At 48.8% G+C, this 17,664-nt stretch overlaps 8 protein-coding genes across 8 annotated transcripts; 6 read left to right on the plus strand and 2 right to left on the minus strand.

Annotated features, from left to right (window-relative positions):
• Positions 1 to 1,021: 1,021 nt before the first annotated feature.
• M431DRAFT_84557 (hypothetical protein) lies at positions 1,022 to 2,244 on the plus strand (the record flags this gene model as incomplete). The annotated part of the gene is made up of 6 exons (XM_024923444.1): positions 1,022 to 1,121; positions 1,209 to 1,512; positions 1,579 to 1,670; positions 1,742 to 1,785; positions 1,837 to 2,041; positions 2,093 to 2,244. The coding sequence occupies 6 exons, from the start codon at positions 1,022 to 1,024 to the stop codon at positions 2,242 to 2,244; spliced, it is 897 nt and encodes a 298-aa protein (XP_024774222.1).
• A 917-nt stretch (positions 2,245 to 3,161) lies between these two features.
• Positions 3,162 to 4,254, plus strand: M431DRAFT_85415 (hypothetical protein; the record flags this gene model as incomplete). The annotated part of the gene is made up of 2 exons (XM_024923554.1): positions 3,162 to 4,072; positions 4,137 to 4,254. The coding sequence occupies 2 exons, from the start codon at positions 3,162 to 3,164 to the stop codon at positions 4,252 to 4,254; spliced, it is 1,029 nt and encodes a 342-aa protein (XP_024774223.1).
• Positions 4,255 to 4,694: 440 nt separating this feature from the next.
• Positions 4,695 to 6,991, plus strand: M431DRAFT_115248 (hypothetical protein). Its single transcript, XM_024911928.1, has 7 exons — positions 4,695 to 5,057; positions 5,133 to 5,870; positions 5,930 to 6,026; positions 6,084 to 6,343; positions 6,402 to 6,507; positions 6,559 to 6,685; positions 6,752 to 6,991. The coding sequence occupies exons 1-7, from the start codon at positions 4,720 to 4,722 to the stop codon at positions 6,805 to 6,807; spliced, it is 1,722 nt and encodes a 573-aa protein (XP_024774224.1). The 5' UTR covers positions 4,695 to 4,719; the 3' UTR covers positions 6,808 to 6,991.
• A 610-nt stretch (positions 6,992 to 7,601) lies between these two features.
• Positions 7,602 to 9,297, plus strand: M431DRAFT_5213 (hypothetical protein; the record flags this gene model as incomplete). Its single annotated transcript, XM_024920460.1, has 4 exons — positions 7,602 to 8,040; positions 8,112 to 8,395; positions 8,465 to 8,580; positions 8,634 to 9,297. The coding sequence occupies 4 exons, from the start codon at positions 7,602 to 7,604 to the stop codon at positions 9,295 to 9,297; spliced, it is 1,503 nt and encodes a 500-aa protein (XP_024774225.1).
• Positions 9,298 to 10,437: 1,140 nt separating this feature from the next.
• On the plus strand, positions 10,438 to 11,323 carry M431DRAFT_16520 (hypothetical protein; the record flags this gene model as incomplete). Its single annotated transcript, XM_024913005.1, has 3 exons — positions 10,438 to 10,775; positions 11,069 to 11,253; positions 11,307 to 11,323. The coding sequence occupies exons 1-3, from the start codon at positions 10,501 to 10,503 to the stop codon at positions 11,321 to 11,323; spliced, it is 477 nt and encodes a 158-aa protein (XP_024774226.1). The 5' UTR covers positions 10,438 to 10,500.
• Positions 11,324 to 11,637: 314 nt separating this feature from the next.
• M431DRAFT_85611 (hypothetical protein) lies at positions 11,638 to 13,004 on the minus strand (the record flags this gene model as incomplete). Its single annotated transcript, XM_024923574.1, has 3 exons — positions 11,638 to 12,712; positions 12,783 to 12,871; positions 12,930 to 13,004. The coding sequence occupies 3 exons, from the start codon at positions 13,002 to 13,004 to the stop codon at positions 11,638 to 11,640; spliced, it is 1,239 nt and encodes a 412-aa protein (XP_024774227.1).
• Positions 13,005 to 13,592: 588 nt separating this feature from the next.
• M431DRAFT_86129 (hypothetical protein) lies at positions 13,593 to 16,076 on the plus strand (the record flags this gene model as incomplete). The annotated part of the gene is made up of 1 exon (XM_024923640.1): positions 13,593 to 16,076. One exon carries the CDS (start codon positions 13,593 to 13,595, stop codon positions 16,074 to 16,076), a length of 2,484 nt encoding a protein of 827 aa, XP_024774228.1.
• A 94-nt stretch (positions 16,077 to 16,170) lies between these two features.
• On the minus strand, positions 16,171 to 17,049 carry M431DRAFT_86023 (hypothetical protein; the record flags this gene model as incomplete). The annotated part of the gene is made up of 2 exons (XM_024923626.1): positions 16,171 to 16,454; positions 16,521 to 17,049. The coding sequence occupies 2 exons, from the start codon at positions 17,047 to 17,049 to the stop codon at positions 16,171 to 16,173; spliced, it is 813 nt and encodes a 270-aa protein (XP_024774229.1).
• Between the last annotated feature and the right edge of the window lie 615 nt (positions 17,050 to 17,664).

Raw genomic sequence — 17,664 nt, forward strand, 5'->3', positions numbered from 1 at the left:
GTGATTAGGATGTCTGGTTCAGGGCCACATCCTTTATTATAAAATCCAGGTGCAATGCATCTTTCCCTTGTTTCTAATAACTTTGCAAAGTGAAGATTTAAGAAGGTATTAGTTTTGCGCATAACCACCTGCATGTTCTTTGACTCTAATCCCGTCTTTCGGGATATTATTTCTGGAAAGATGGCCTATATTCCCACGTGCGATAAAAAACAGATTGTTGATAGTTATATCCAATCAGCTTAGTCTTTCTAAGTCTTGATGCAAATTCAATCTGCCACACATCGTCTCCTCAGAGTCAGGTATTTATACTAACTGGATTGGAATTGATATGCCATCTTTCACCTCCTTTGGAAGAAAAGAAATTACCTCTTGGATATAACATGTACATGTACATATAACCGAAATCTCCTCGTCATTGATTCATGCGCCACAGGTCGGACTCGGCCCCAGCTTCGCACTCGGTTTAATCCCTGTTTGTTGCCGAACTTCAATCTGCCAATGTACAGATACTCCGGAGCGCCCCATTCTTTACATGTAAGATTCTGTAGAAGATACTCGGCCCCGTAAGATCTAAGGCCGGTCTACATGTAAGGCTGACTCCCTTAAGCCGGCAAATCCCTTTGAGAAGCCAAATTCCTTCAGCTAAAGATGGTCGTCATCAGGCCACGCACTCGGGAGGGGTGTTGGACAAAGGAGTTGACGGCAAGTTGGTTACACCGATAGATCGCCATTTCATTTACAGTCTAGGTCGCTGTTTGTCTCGACTGCCGAGCTGCTAAACTCGCATTCGGTTGGGGAAACGACTTGCAAACGAGCTCCAAACACGTCGCAAACAAGCGTCTGCATTACCGCATCTCGTGCGCCCTTGCATCCGTTAAAGTTTCCCTTGCATAGTTTTGCTGGATGACTATCAGAACTTTCAGACATATCTTGAATCTCTACTACATATATAAGGAAGAGCAAGCCCCAGCTTTTCTGTTGATCTCATGCATACCACACTCCGAACCACAACATCTCAAAAATGACCACCAAGATGGATTTCCAACACTTTGCGCCGCACATCGACAAGATCCCCAAAGTTACACCGAGGCAAATTGCTTCTACTGCTCTGTGGAATGTTTGTCATCCCAGCTGCATCTCATGAAATGCTGATTCCAGGCATCACAAGTAAGACGAGGTGGAAAGAAAACTCAGGCGCTGACCCCGAGGCCTTTGCAGACTGTCGGGCGACAACTTCTCCATCTCGACGTGGATGGCCATTGGAGCCACTCTCCAGGGTCTTTTAGTTTTGTTCGCTCGACCTACTTTCGCGATTGCACCGGCAGCGCTCGTCTTGCTTTACCGATTCTCCCACACGATGCTCATGCACTACGGCTTTATTCGCAACACGCAGATGGAAGATGTGATCATGGGGAAGTATACCGTGCAGATTCCCGACAAGGACGGTAAACCGCCGAGTGAGCCGTCGGAGACAGGCATGGCCGTCATCATGCTGGGCATGAGAAACAATTCGTGCGTTACTCTCGTCTATATATTCCATCTGTCGCAATGATTCCTGCTAACACAGCATCGCAACAGCGCCCTCGGTATGTTTGGATCAGGCGCGCTGGATGCCTCCCTCAAATTTCAAGCGATGTTGAAGGATCTCGAGAATGATCCCGACTCCGGCTGTAGGTTCCAAACCTTGTTCAACTCTATTCAATTATCTTTAGCAATGACCTTAAGTTGACAAAACTTGCAGTTCTTGGTATGTGTGGGTATAGAGCTGCCAATGAGCGGCCGACGGTAAGTTATTCACGCTTTGTGGTATAGAACCATCACTCATATGCTTCGTAGGCCAATGGTTTCATGTCGGTGCTCTACTTCCGTAGCGTTGAGGATATCAATCGATTCGCTCACGCCCCCCTTCATCGTGAGGTCTGGGATTGGTTTGTCGAACTGAGCAAGACGCATAAGCATTTGAGTATCATGCACGAAGTGTACTCTGCGCCAAAGAAGAACTGGGAGAACATTTTCATCAATTATCACCTCACGGGCATTGGTATGTGGCGAAATATTCTGATCCATTGCATTGAGCTAACAATGTTGGTAGGGAAAATACTGAAGCCCGTCATCCTCAACGGAAAAGAGTATACGCCTATTGCCAATGCTCAACGTGGACCATTGAGCACACACAAGGGACGAACTGGCAATTCGAGATCAGGTGCCGATGAAAAGGAGTATCTTATAGATGTTGAAGAGTGAATACTGTCCTTGCGTATCATACCGCATTTGAAAGTTGGATGGATTGAACAAGAGCGGTGATTTGGGTTTTGCCTGGCTGAGGCTGTTCACTTCCCGCAAAGCCACACGGGTTTCGGATTACAGCTCCACAAAGCGATTATCAGCATGATTCTTTTGTGCTTTTATGTAATGGAATATTCATTCTAGCTTCTGCGTCTATCCTCTCGTGTCCTTCCCCGAGCCCACTAGCATGCGGCGTTGTTGAATGTACTAGGCATACATACTCTGAGCTGCATTTGCCTGGTGACATAAACGAGGCATCGGATGTGACATCAGCCGATTTAACCTAGCTTCGACATATATAATTTGAATGGCTCATGGTGGATAGGTGCTATTCACTTCAAAATCTCTTGCAAACTGTCGGATGATAGATAGCCGGTTTCTCTTGGAGAGCAGATTTGCAAAGAAAATGGAAAGAGACGAAGAACGCATTTATGATAACGGACACAATGAAACTAAAATCAAGCCTAGAAATGAATATAATACATTCGTTTCATTGGTTCTGTGGCTCTTTAACTGTGCGGTTGAAAGTGCGGCTGTCTGCGGGTGAGTTGCGGCCGCAGACTGCGGCCGCAATGCGGGCGTCTCTTCTGTAATTGCAGTCTTCCATCTCTTGAGACAACCCAAATCCCTATGTTTCCCCATATATCTGCAAATAATTGCAATCCATCACTGCAACTTGATTTAGTAATATTCTTAGATCAATGACATGGTGAATTACCAATCCTCCTTCCTGATGCCGTCAAAGGCCTGCACGAGCAGCAGGTTCAGAGTATATAAGGGCAGACGAGGTCTCACTAAATCAACATCATCTATCACAATCCATTGCAAAAATACATTATTGTGTGCTCAACTCAACAAATCATTACCGATTCAAAATGCAAGTCCCCAGAGGCGACGGTACCCAAGGCAAGGGCAATGGCACTCGATTGCCTAAAGAAACTCTCGATCTCCTCGATGCTGTTGACTTTAGTGGCAAAACAATCTTGGTGACTGGAACTACCAATGGCCTCGGAGAGGCTATCAGTAAGCATATTCTTGTCCGCAAAGTCGATAGGCTGATCATGGGCGTCCGGAATGTACCTCGAGGCGAGGCGCTGAAGGTCAAACTGCTCGGCGACTCTGCCGTGGCAGCTGCAAATCCCAATGCCAAGATTGATGTCTTTGAGCTTGAAATGGAAGACTACAAGAGTGTTGCAGCATTTGCTACTAAAGTTCAAGAGACGACACCTACACTCGATGTTGCCGTCATGAACGCAGCCATTGGTGGCGTGCAGTACAGTATTGCAAAGCCGACTGGCCATGAGAAGATGCTACAGGTCGACGTGCTGTCTACTACTTATTTAACTCTCAAATTGATTCCTCTTCTTGAGAAGACGGCCGAGGTCAAGGGCGCACCAAGCCGTCTCATCATGGTTGGCAGCTGGACGCAATTCGGCACCTCCATCGCCGAGAAGAAACTCACTCACGATGTGATCAAGCATCTCGATGACGAGGCCAATTTTGATCCTCGCAGATATCCCGATACTCAACTTCTCAACGGCCTCATTACCAACGAATTAGGCCAACGCCTTGATAAGAAGAAGGTCGTTGTAGTTGAGCCTACTCCTCCGTGGACTCTCACAAACTTCGGCGCCAGCTATCCTGATGGACCAGCTAGGGAGGCTGCCAAAAAGATGATGGATGATATTGGATTGCCAGTCGATGAATCTGCGTTGACTTACATTGTTGCCATTGTCGCTGATGACGAGGTTCATGGCCAGTACCTCGACGATAACATGATTGCTCCGTAAGTGGTCGTCAAACTGCCTGATTGAATGGCATAATCTCTGTTACTAATCTTATGAATCTAGTCGCTCCCCTTATTCTCTGAGCTCTGATGGCCAAACGCTGCAAAAGGGGCTCTGGAAGGAACTTGTGGAGGAGTTTGAGAAAGTTGATCCCACGATTGGCTCAGTCTCTGTCATTTAAATCGTAAAATGGAGCTACATGTATTCACAGAGATTTCTCAGTAGAGATATTACAATACAAATTTGGACCATTTAAGTATTATGGGTGTAAAGAAGTAGACATAGTCTGTGGACATGCACACATCTCGTTCACCAGTGCTAAAGGCTGCTTCTCCCAAGTCTACAATGCGCTTAAATAAGGACTACGGATAGCTGCTTAAAACCACACATTCCATACACTCATCTAACAGTGAAATAAAATTGTGGCCACAGTTCCCCAAAAGGCCAAGGCTGACGAATTCAGCTCGAATTAGCATCAACCATGACGCCTAGACACAAGCCAAAAGAGCCCGATTAAGGTGATGACATCATGATGCCATCAAGAAGCAGTAAAGTTGTTTTCCGTTTTTATATATATTCCCTGTATACGCGCAAAATCCTACCTTGAAAGGGCGATACCAACTCGTACTTGACTTATAATGGGTAGATGCAATGTACGGTAACCATCATCATGCTGCGGCCGTCGACAAATGGATACGTGTGGTGCTTACGTGATGCGCTTTACGAGGACAATTCCGACTCATTCAACAACACGCTTCTCATCAACAGTACCTTTACAGGGATGGCCTTTAACATATTTTATCCGTTCATTTATTTGACATACCTTTCCTTTCAGTTTGCGAGGTTCTTTTCAATACGCCTCTTCCGACTAGTAATGGCACCCGTGAGGGGAAAGCCCGACCTCGCGTCAAATGCGTGCTATTCGTGCAAGACGAAGAAACGGCGTTGCGATAAGAAGCTTCCACGATGTCTTGAGTGCACAAAGTAGGTAAACCTCACGACAGATTATGAATCAGACTTATTGTTCACAGATGAAGAATGGCGCTGATGCAAGAGCAGGAAAAAGCGGCGCTGCAACTATGACTATGTTAACAAGATCTCACCCATCAACTCTGAGCAGTCAGATTCCTTTGAGGAAAACTACCTCTCAGTTCAATCAATAATCTGCCCACCAAATCCATACACTCTTCCGCCTTCCACCTTTCCAGCCTTGTATTTTGTCGATCCATCCGTCTTTCACAATCATCATGTCGAGCTGCCCAGAGCGAGCATACCGAGCTATGTTGCCGGAGAACTCGGGAGCAACCAGCAGCAGGAGCAAATCGGCCGCCTCTTCTTTCATACGATTCATTCCTGGTTCCCCATGGTTTCCCGAAAACGCTTTTATGACGACTTGCACGTATCCGCTGAAGGTTTCAGTCCTGCTGGGGACTTGGGCTTCTTGTTGTTAGCCATGAAACTGATGACATGGCGCCCTCCTTCATCAGAAGGTGACGCTCCTGTTGTGGATCCGACAGCCAGAACAGCAACTTATCGCGCAGCAAAACAGTTCGGTTTCGAACTTGAAACGGCTGGGGTGATTTCTCTTCGTGTTCTTCAGGGGATGATTTTGGTGGCACTCTACGAGATCGGGCACGCAATCTATCCTGCTGCATTCATGTCTGTAGCGGCGAGTGTACGGTACGCACATGGTTTAGGGATACAACCTGGAGGAATGCAGAGGTTGAAGCTACCACTATCGTGGGTGGAAGAAGAAGAACGGAAAAGGGTGTGGTGGTCTGCGTTTCTACTGGATCGGTGAGCTGAAGGACCACATGAGGCAAGACATAACTGTGCATTTCTAACCGTAGGTTTAGACTCTCTGGCATGACTTGTCCAGGTTGTCCAGCTGCGATTGACGAACCCAGACCAGAGGATCCTCTACCCACAGACGATGCGCTCTGGGACGAAGGAGTAGGTATCTTTCACGAATACAGTCACCTTACAACAAGACTAATGTATATCTTGCAGGCTACGAAAGTGCCGTTTTCACCCTTGCTAAAAAATCCCGTCAGCATGGAGTTTGGGAGGTTTGCATTGTTAATACAGGCCTTCGTGCTATTATCCAAAGTGTTGCGGCTCATGTCCTCGCGAGATGAGCAATCACACCTTCTAAAAGACGAGGCACAGCAGTTGGAACGCACAGTCAAGGCACTGCTTTACTTTGGACAGATGGAGTGCAAATCGCGAAACGGGGTGCCAAGCTGTGAGCTTCACTCGATCTCCCATATGTGAGTAATGATATCCCCGGGTCTAAAACAGCCAAACCTGACCACCAAGAATACGAAGCTCTTTGATCACAATGTACACCTCCCCAAAGATTCCTGTTGAGATGCCAGATAATTTTATAGAGCCTCTTGCGGACGTCTTGGACAGTTCCAATTACGAACACATGGTAACCGCAGCGCGCCGCGGACGAGACGAAATTTCCCCCTTCTTAATACAGATTTTATACCTAACATCCGTCCAACTCTTGAAGAGAGAACGTCCAACAAACGGAGACTGGAGCGGAACACGCGTAGAGAAGCTCAAGACCGCGCTAATGTGGCTGGACAAGAGGTGGCAGCTCTCAGGTAAGCTGCTTATTCGAGTCAAATTATTCGAAAGCGAGATCCATGAAGCTAACGCACGTCGCTTAGGAGTTTTTCATCAGGCGCTAGAAGCCCAGCAAATCGCCTTGTCGAGAGAGACTTGAATTGTTGATTAGTTGACGGAGTGGTGCGACGCTGACGGGATATTCCTGCTGCTTACCAATTCCTGCACCTGGGCGATATAGCGAGGACATTCGGAGTGTATATATTCTAATCACCGGACATAGTTGCACAGTTATAATACACTACTATTTCAAATAAATACGAGAACTAGGACGGCGCGTGGACACAGACAGATAGAGAAATAATTGGTAATAATAATTAACACGCGCAAATACAGCGCAATCTTCTGCAGTAAATCAGCTTACTCAACATGCTTATTGAACAAAATTTTGTCTTTATCTTTTGTTCGTTTGGGTTGTTGTGGGTTGACGTCAGAATAGAGATGAAGCAATATCATGAGTTGTGCGGAGAGTCACCAAATTCTCGTATAAGCGCGCTGCCATAGTACTGAGCTCTGCATTGTGATGTTTCATTCAGCTATCGAATATCTTATAATCTGCCCAAAAGATGCGTAATGAATCTAATTTACCAAACCAGAATGGCCATCTTAAAGGAAGATCATGCATTGAGGCAACAGTGTCGATTGATGGAACAATTGTGGCGGTGCGAGTCTAAGATAACAAGCTCCAGCACTAAAATCCTGAAGCTGACCGACGGACCGACCGAAATGGGTGCTTGCTTTGTCATTGGCCGTATTCCAAGTGTCGTCAACCGTCGGTAATTCATCCCATCACACGACATCTCACGATCAATTTGCCTTCCTCCTCATCTACAGCTTCACAGTACCGATATTCAACCCCAGTCTATGAGTCCATCTTAGCTCTCTTCAGCCGCCATGTCGAACAAAGGCGAGAGCGTCATTCTCCCCAGCAATGCCGTCTTCCTGGTCCACAAGGTCGGCAGCTCTAAACCCGGTCGCGAGATTCAATGGGAGACTCGCTCCAAGACGATGCGCGCAGCTCCCGACCCAACACCCCTGGCAACTGTGACAACAAGCGCAAGTAAAAGCGTCAAGACGAAGAGCGAGGCTGCCGACGGAGCATCGTGGGAGTTTGTCTCCTACACGCCTCGCAAGGACCAGCAACTAGCAAGGCGACCAAAAGACAAGCGCAGGCGGCGTAATGAAGGCCCAACCGTCACACCCAAAGGGCGAGCTGTCGTCTCTGTAAAACAGCAGCCGCAGCCGAAGTTGTCGTTGTCTCAGAATCCAGGCGCCAATTTTCCAGATATACCCGTGACCCTGGTTGGGCATGCACTGCTTTATATAAACTTTTGTACGCTGCTTCACATATCCTACCACGCCATCTAATTATTTCATCTCAGAATAACTGACTGGGAAAAAAAGACTTCCACTCAATAGCCGCTGACGCTTACACCCTTCCATGCCTGCTTTTCAACCCTGCCAAAAGGGACTGGTTCCCCAGAATGATGCAGGACGAAGCCTGGCGGTGCATCATCTTATCTCTATCCGCCAGCTCGCTTGCTGCAGTGACGGGATCTTCTTCCAACTATGTAGATTCCCACACCCTTCTCGATGAAGCGCTGCGGCAGCTCAAAGGCCGAGTCGCTTCTGGCGCTCTTCCCTCTGATCAGACCCTGGGGGCAATTTCGTGCCTGTCTATGTGGAGCGTAAGTTGCTGAATCTCCTTTTTGCTTCTCAGATTCGCCTCATCGGTCGCATCAGCTAATGAGTTCCAGAATGAACAAGGCAATTACGACAAAGCGTGGATTCACGCCAAAGGTCTCGCAGAACTCGTCAAGTTAAGAGGAGGCTTCTCCAAGATCAATGAGGGGATGAGATCCAAGTTATACCGGTAAGAAATACACATCCACTCTTGAATAGCTCTAGCTAACAGTATCCTGTCAGAGGCGTTTTTGATATCGCGGTAGATCTGGACAGACCCCCGCTCATGGAGGGTCTCTGTGACTCTCCAAGTACTATCTCTGAAGATACTCCAAACTCGGAGGAATCTGAAACCTCTCTATCTGAATGCCGGATTCCATCGAGTCTATTTAGCATATTTCAGGACGTCTTACAAGTCAGCACCACTATTGAAGATGCAATGACTCGAAACATCAAACTGGACACGACTTATCTGTATGAGACCGTCTTTGGGCTCTACAACCGCCTGCTCAACTGTCAATCCGATGCAATGCCCAGTTGCGACGACAGCCTGCGAATCTGCCTCATCACCTACATCAAATCCATCGTATCAACAGATCGCCTAAACGTGACATCGATGAATTTAGTTCGAAAGCTTCAAGCTTCCATCCAAGGCTGCCTACACTCTTCAGCACCGCTGACAAGATGGAAACTGTTCATTGGCGGTCTAGCTGCTACAGATGGAACTGCTGAACAGCAATGGTTCCTCCAACATCTGGCGACTGCCACGTCAGAGAACAATATGTCTGGCCAGGAGGGCTGGAAGTCATTACAGGCGGAGCTGAGCGATATCTTGTGGGTTAAGCCAATCCATGAGACCGCCGGGTATAAACTATGGCTGCAGATTGAGGAAACTCGTTCTACTTGATCACGGGCACAAGTTTTACAATACAAACTAGGAATTTGCTTACGAATTATATGCCCAACAATACACAGCTGGATCAACATTGGTTGATCGCAGAGAGATCGAATATACGTCCCAGATATGCTACGCACTGAGGCGATTTACAACCACCCTTCTGTTGGACCTCCCTAATCACACACGCAGGGAATCCATTACAACATGATGCAACTGGACACACTGCTACCAAAATAAATACATCCTACAAGTACTCTCAGCAATCTAGCAAGGCCATCATTCGCCCATGAGTCATACCACACTGAGCGCCACAAACACAACAAATCCATCTTGAATAAGCCAAGTATGGTTCATCCCTCCAAAAGTATCTCTGGTTTCCATCGCAACGTGTGATATTTACTCAGCAGCCAGAGTTTGTTTAATCAACAATGGATGGGCTACTGAAGTTATTTCCGCCATGTACGATAAACCACCACTGATTTGCGTAACGAGAACTCTGATATGGCGATAGTTTGACGATGAGTCACAGATCGATGAGGTATCCTTTGTCAAGAGGGGGGGGTGTAAAAGCAGGAATTGCGTTGTTTATCAAACAGTTGCTAGCACTTTGCAAATATTGAGATGAAAATATACGAGAGATTGCTTCTGGTCAACAAAACAGTATCACGCATGTCCAACGGGAGAAACATCCAAGACATTAAGCTACGTTATATAGTCGAAATGATCCATCTTTTGATGTTATATATTTCTCAATTGCTTCTCCGTCTTGTCCTAGAATCGACGCCCAGCTGAAGCAACATCCACCTACTTACGCCCCGGTAAGCTACATGGCCCACGGCGTAATTCAGGGCGAGATTGAGTTCCATTCTTGTGCCTCATATCTCTCAACTACAGAAACTATAGATAAGTCAAGATGAAACGAGAAACATCCAAAAGATTATCTGAACTCAATTTCCTCTCTCTGGTGGCGCCTATATAAGGGGGCCTCATCCCCCCAGCTCCCCCCTCCTCAACTTCACCCATACACAAACGCACATCCAGCTCCAGCTTTCTTCACACGCTCACATAATCCAACGCCCACTCTCAATAGTACAATCTTCTTGTACCTCGATACAAACATCCACCACTTCAAACAACAACGCCTCTCAATCTCACTCAACCATACCAAACCTCAACATCACTCACCACTCCATACCACAACAACGTCCAGCCATGCCTTCCTCTATACTGTCTGCCTCTAGACCAGCAAGCTGGAGGCCCGTGGGCAGCAGCAACAATTTCGTCCGACCAGGTCCCCGACTGGTCCTCCCAGAGGCAGAACGCATCAGAAGCGAGGCTGCCATGAAGGCTCTGGCGGAAGACCTCCGCATGTTCCAAATAATGGAACGAAGCGAATTCATCATCATGCCCAAGTTCAGGAAGCAGGAAAAGGCCATGATGAAGTGGTTGGCACTTGGAAAGGATCAGGGTATCCCCCTAAGGGAGTCGTATCTCGGGGAAGGGAACAAGAAGGGAAATTGAAGGGGGGGTGTTAGGAAGATCATGGGAGTACAGTGGCTTCTTGGTTAGTTACTTGACCAGTATTATTAAGTGTTAAAGTATATCTTACCTATCAGAAGTATATCATAATGGAACCGATTAACCTATACCTAAAATTTACATACGTGTACATGTAGACATAACCCCAAATCGCTGTAGAATTCTGTATTAAAAAGTACTTCGACTCTTTCCATCATGCCCCTCAAAAGAAGAAGCTGACCAAGCTACCTACATGTACCAGTCCGTCGGGATCTGGAGGTACTTCAGACCAGGTCTGTGTAGACGTGGATGACCCGGAGGCAGACCGAGTCGAAAACGATCTGGAATCACAAGGCTATCAAATGACGGAGGAGTTTGAACAATCAGACAATGAGGAGCATTATGTAGACAATGACCAGACCGATGCCTATTACGCTGACGGACCTTGTAAGCGGCCAGACGTTCGAGAGAACGCAAAGGCTAATGTGATACTACCCCAGGTACCTACCAGTATTGAAAGGGAAGAGACAGAGAGCGTCCGAGTAGCCAGAAGGCTGCAAAACGTGTCCCATGGAAATGGTCATGGAAATTCAACGTTCCAAGACGACTGCTGTAGCTTTCCATCAAGCAATAGGCCTTGTATTATTCTTACACAAGACACGCTGACCATGGCGACATCACACAAACATCCGATAGCAAATGGTACTGTTCACGCTCTGTGTATATACGATCCACAAGTCTATGGTAGATGCAAAGATTACATGACATGGTGCCCTACATAACTCCTCTTGCTCCCCTTTTGCTGTAATTGTATCCCTCTTTTATCACATCTCATAACTCATCACGTTCATGCGGCTTGTCAGGCCGCCCGCTATCTTTGTGCAAGTCCACGCCCTTCTTGAGCCTCCACTTCTCCCAGAGGTCCCAGAATTCGCCCTCCATCTTCTTGTCCATTTGGTCTGGCAAGATGACTTCATATGTAACATATAGGTTTCCGAATTCGTGGGTGTGGTAGACGCTCTCGCCCTCCTCGTGCCACTTGGGCATGCCCTCTCCAGGGACGGTTTCCACGTGTCCGCTTTGAATGACCTGACCTCGTTCGCGACCAAGACGAACAACATGCTTGTCGAGGTGGGTGAGGTTGCGAGTCCAGCCACCCATCCAGGCCTCACGCAGGGAGAGGACTTCGGTCCAGTACAGGTCGTGGCCTTTGCGCCGGAAGAAAGTGCCATCGACGCGATCGGGGTTGTCGTCGTAGGATGGAGCCTTCTCGCCCAGGTTGACAATGAGATCGCCGGGAACCCAATCGGGACTCTGGTCGGCTTCGTTCTCAAACACCACTTTGGAGTCTCGTGCGACGCCTCTCTCCACAGTCAGGCTGATGGTCGCCAACTTGCGCTCGACTCGGCTGCCATGGCAGATGGGACACTTGTTCTTGATGGTCTTTCCTGAGCCGCCACAGTGATCGCAGCGAACCTGCATCTGCTGGAACATGCCAGGAACAAGCTGCTGCTTGACGATCCGGATACCGTGTCCACCGCAAACATTGCAGGTCTCAACCTTTCCGTCCGCGCTGCCTGATCCCTCGCACCTTTCACAGATATGCTGCTTCTCCCACTGGAACTCGGTGGTTGCGCCGTTGTAAAAGTCGCGAAGGGAAATCTCTACTTGAACTTCGATGTTGCTGCCTCGGGGCTCACGGTTGGATCTGCCAAAGTGGCCGTGGCCACCAAAGAATCTGCTGAAGAGGTCATATGGATCACCGCCGCCGCCGCCACCACCCTGGCGATGGGACTTGACGCCCTCGTGACCATAGCGATCGTACACCTTGCGAAGCTCGGAATCGCTTAGGACTTCGTAGGCCTCGGACACTTGAACGAATTTCTCGTGCGCAGTTTCATCGCCTCTAAGTACAACAGAATAATTAGTTGATGTTGGAAAGAAGAGAGGCAGCGTCTAGTCAGAGGATAGCGTACGGGTTCTTATCTGGATGGTACTTCTTGGAGAGCTGGCGATACGCAGACTTGAGCTGCTTGTCTGTGGCAGATTTGTCGACTCCGAGAAGCTAATTCAAGCTCATTAGCATAATTCATACTTGAAGAGAAGAAAGAATCTTGTCGCACTTTATAAAAGTCTTCGGCGCAGAACGCAAGCGATACCAGCGCCAGCAAGACGAAGATCGCCCCGCGAAGTATCATGATGCAGTTACTTTGTGAACTATGCCAATGACACTCAAATGCAGCAAAAAGAAGAAGAAAAGGAAGAATAAGTAAATCAGAGATCTGAAGGGACCATAAAGCCAAATCTCCCCTTCTGAGCTGCTTCGGTGGCAGGGCTGTGCAAAAGGAAAGACAAGCTCGACACAAGGCCGAATGACGGTTTGTAAGTTTACAGCGTGTTAACATTTCCAGCGGCATTCAATGGGCCAAATTAGCCTGCAGCGCATCATCGCCGATAAGCCGATGACGGCGCTATCGCAGCGAGCCGATTGGCTGGCGGATTAACAGCGGACTAACGAGAGACCCAGCATCTCCATCTCCACTAAAATTCGACACTGGCTCTCTACTTTAGGCAAGCATCGCGTCTCACCTTGAACAGGCTGGCCGCGGTCAAGCCAGAGAAAAGAAACAAAGAGCATCATCTCTCTCTGCCTGGTCCAAGTGAAGTGAGGCGTGTTACTATTACAGCTCAGCCCATCTCAGCCCAGCAGGATGAGTTCCAAGAAATATGCCTTTGTCCCGATGGACGACGGCGGTTCCTCCTCGGATCGCCACCAGGAGAGCCGCATGAGGTCGCGGCAGGAGTATCTCAAGAAGAGAGAGGCTGAGCGTCTGGCCCTGCTGAGGAGGCAAGTCGCCGAGGAGACGGCAGAGCTCAGGAGCGGCGTCAGGCTCTCAGAAAGGGAAAAGGCAGAGTTTGCAAAGAACAGAGAGCTGCTGCGCCTAGCCGAGGAGCGGCTGAGGATCGACGACCACCAGGATGGATACGTGATGCCAGAGGATTACATCACCGAAAAGGGCAAGCTGGACCGGAAAAAGAAGGAAGAGGCGCTGTATAAACGCCATGTCGAGCGGGATGAGTACGGCCAGGAGAAGTTTGTCACTGAGCACGACGAGTGGGAGAGGGAGCAGACGACAAAGGCAAAGGCACAGATCCAGGGCCGGGAACGGGAAAACGAAGACTACAGCTACGTCTTGGACGATGCCCAGTATATCCATTGGAGTATGGATTCACGGATGCCAGGCGAGGGCAAGACTCTGACCAAGGAGCAGCAATTTCTGGAAGCCCAGATCGAAGCAGCAGAGAAGAAGGCCCTATCCATCCAGGAGACGAGGAAGAGTCTGCCCATCTACCAGTACCGGGATCAGTTCCTAGAAGCCTTGGAGCAGTACCAGATTCTTGTTATTGTGGGTGAAACTGGCAGTGGCAAGACTACTCAGCTGCCTCAGTATCTTCATGAGGCCGGTTATACAAAGAACGGCATGAAAGTTGGATGCACACAACCCCGACGAGTGGCTGCCATGAGTGTAGCTGCTCGTGTTGCCGACGAAGTTGGTGTCAAGCTTGGCCACGAAGTCGGCTACTCTATCCGATTCGAAGACTGCTCCAGCGAAAAGACGATTCTCAAGTACATGACGGATGGTATGTTACTGCGAGAATTCATGACTGAGCCAGACTTGGCAGGGTACTCGGCCATCATGATCGACGAGGCCCACGAGCGGACAGTGCATACCGACATTTTACTGGCCCTGGTGAAGGATCTGGCGAGAGAACGGAAAGACTTGAAGCTTCTCATCTCTTCTGCTACCATGAACGCCGAGAAATTTGCGCAGTATTTCGACGACGCTCCCATCTTTAACATCCCCGGTCGACGTTATCCTGTTGACATTTACTACACCCCTGCTCCCGAGGCCAACTATCTAGCTGCAGCTATCACAACAGTGTTCCAAATCCATACAACCCAGGGCAAAGGAGATATTCTCATATTCCTAACCGGACAAGACGAGATTGAAGCCGCCGAAATGGAAATTGCCGAGACAGCAAAGAAGCTGGGAAATCGCATCAAAGAACTGGTCATCTGTCCTATCTACGCCAACCTGCCATCAGAACTCCAAGCAAAGATTTTTGAACCTACTCCAGACGGCGCACGCAAAGTCGTACTGGCAACAAACATTGCCGAGACAAGTTTGACTATTGACGGCATTGTATATGTCATCGACCCCGGCTACGTCAAGGAAAATGTCTACAACCCAGCCACCGGCATGTCGAACCTGGTCGTCGTCCCTTGCTCTCGAGCATCAGCCAATCAGCGGAGTGGTCGTGCCGGACGTGTAGGGCCGGGCAAGTGCTTTCGATTATATACCAAGTTTGCTTATATGAACGAGATGGAGGAATCGCCGCTGCCGGAAATCCAGCGGACAAACCTCAACGGAGTCGTGCTGCAGCTCAAGTCCCTGGGCATCAATGAGCTTCTGGACTTTGAGTTTATGGATCCACCTCCGACAGAGACTCTCATCGGTGCCTTGAACCAGCTATTTGCCCTCCAAGCTCTCAACCACAAGGGCGAGCTGACCAAGATTGGTCGACAAATGGCCGAGTTTCCGACGGATCCCATGCTAGCAAAGGCCGTGCTGGCAGCTGACAAAGAGGGCTGTGTAGAGGAGGTTCTCTCCATCGTCTCCATGCTGGGTGAAGCATCTGCGCTCTTCTTCCGACCAAAGGACAAGAAGATTCATGCCGATAGCGCCCGAAACCGCTTCACTATCAAAGATGGCGGTGACCACGTCACATTGCTCAACATTTGGAACCAGTGGGTTGACAGCGGCTTTTCACCCATCTGGGCCAAGGAGAACTTTTTGCAGCAGCGGTCTCTAACTCGCGCACGAGATGTGCGAGATCAACTAGCCAAGCTCTGTGAGCGCGTCGAGGTCGCTCCCTCGACATGTGGCGCCACCAATCTACGACCTATCAAGCGCGCCATCACGGCTGGCTTCTTCCCCAACGCTGCACGCCTACAGAAGAGTGGCGACAGCTACCGGACGGTCAAGAACAGCACGACGGTGTGGATTCACCCGAGCAGCGTGCTGATGTCAATAGACCCACCAGAAAAGATGGTGATTTACTTTGAATTGGTGCAGACGACCAAGGAGTATATGCGCAGCGTAATGCCGATTGAGGCCGGATGGCTAGCAGAGCTGGCGCCTCACTTTCACAAGAAAAAGGACATTGAGGCGTTGGAGGAAAAGAAGATGCCAAAGCAAGGGCGATGAGATTGATATTCCAGCACTCGCCATTCTATTTCATTCTCAAGTTGGTATAATGCTACATACATACATATTATGACAATCGCAGAACAAAGGACGCTTAGTTTTTGGCCTCATCCTCCCAACGGTACATGATCTCCGTCCTCATGGTATACTTGGTTCCTTCGATAACATCCGCTCCCTCGTGTAACAGCAGAGGGTGTTGGAAAATGAGGACGCTGCCCGCCTTGGGGTTGACATCCAGGCGCCGCTTCCGATCAGGCGACAAAAAAGCAGTTGCGCCGCCGACGAGGCCGTCATCGTTAAGGTAGAGATGCAGGGTATAATACGTCTCTATGATGGGACCATCGGGGTTGTCGGCTCGGTACGCCGCGTCACAGTGTGCTGAGATGGCATGTTAGCTGCTGAATATTCCGTCTCGCATGATTCTCAGTGGTTTACTCTACTTACGTCTGAAGAACATGCCAGGCGTGTACTTGAGGAAGCGCATCCGCTCGTTTAGCCCATGAAACTGCCATGTGCCCTTTCTGCCGCGGTTGTGGTCCGGCCTTGAGCACGGGGCCGTAGCAACCAGCTCTTGCAGTCCCTCGGCTTGAGCGCAACGATCCCACAGACGGTCCACGAGAAGCTGCTTGTCCCAGATGATGCGGTCGCTGTTGCGGTATCCCGGAGCCCGAGTTTCCACTCCGGGCGCGACGCTGATCAGGGCGGGTCTCCAGGGCGAATCTTCCGGCTTCTCGCGCGGCGCCGAGGCCTCGGCAAGGGCAATCAGCTGGTTACACTCTTCAAGGGAGAGGACGTTATCGAGGATCCAGGCCTTGCACTTGGCATATTCCGGCACATCGGACTCTTTCCACGGCACTGGACGGAATGTGACGGGATCAGTGGCTGGACCGGTGAGAAATGATTCGGGAATGTCGACGGGGTTGGACGAGTAATCCACGCGGATGAAGCCGTTTGCAGATCGACTGGCAGACATGTTGGGCTGTTGTTCGGGCGTTGTGGAAGTAACGGATTTGAAGAGCCTGGAGAGCATGATGTATGCGTAGCGTATCTTTATATAATAAATCAAAATAACGATTGGAGGCTGAAATTGAGTTGAGGCTTCACCGTAACTCTGACCGCGAACTGTGTTTGCCTAAAGCTGCTAAAGCTGCGGCTCTTAAAACAGGTGCCTACCGTAGGTATTATTGATCAATCCCGATCCCTGAAGCCATGGGCGCGGGTCATCCTTTTATATACGTCACTTTTGTTCAATATCAGACGAGACAAAGATTCAGAATCTTACGGACAAGTGGCACAATCAGATAGTAGTTGCGAAAAGGGATGATTCTGTCCTCTTGTGTTGAAGAAATAGGGGGGCTGTGCAGCATCCTGTTGCCTTGCGGCGTGGAATTTTCCCATCGTGGGATGCCTAAACTGGAGGTGAGACCGCTGAGGCGGAGCCGTAACCCAGTAAACCGGATGCGTGATTCCGGTTGACACATGTACTTTACACGTATTATTATTATTATTATTATTATTATTATTATTATTATTATTATTATTATTATTATTATTATTATTATTATTATTATTATTATTATTATTATTA

Source organism: Trichoderma harzianum, assembly GCF_003025095.1.
Source record: "Trichoderma harzianum CBS 226.95 unplaced genomic scaffold M431scaffold_6, whole genome shotgun sequence".
Classification (NCBI taxonomy): Eukaryota; Fungi; Ascomycota; class Sordariomycetes; order Hypocreales; family Hypocreaceae; genus Trichoderma; species Trichoderma harzianum.

Excerpts from the sequence above, each read along its gene's own strand:
- M431DRAFT_115248 (XM_024911928.1), top strand. The coding sequence starts at position 4,720 with ATGCAATGTACGGTAACCATCATCATGCTGCGGCCGTCGACAAATGGA. Across the intron at positions 6,027-6,083 it reads ATGCGCTCTGGGACGAAGGA|GCTACGAAAGTGCCGTTTTC; the intron begins GTAGGTATCTTT and ends TATATCTTGCAG. Across the intron at positions 6,508-6,558 it reads GTTCCAATTACGAACACATG|ATTTTATACCTAACATCCGT; the intron begins GTAACCGCAGCG and ends TTCTTAATACAG.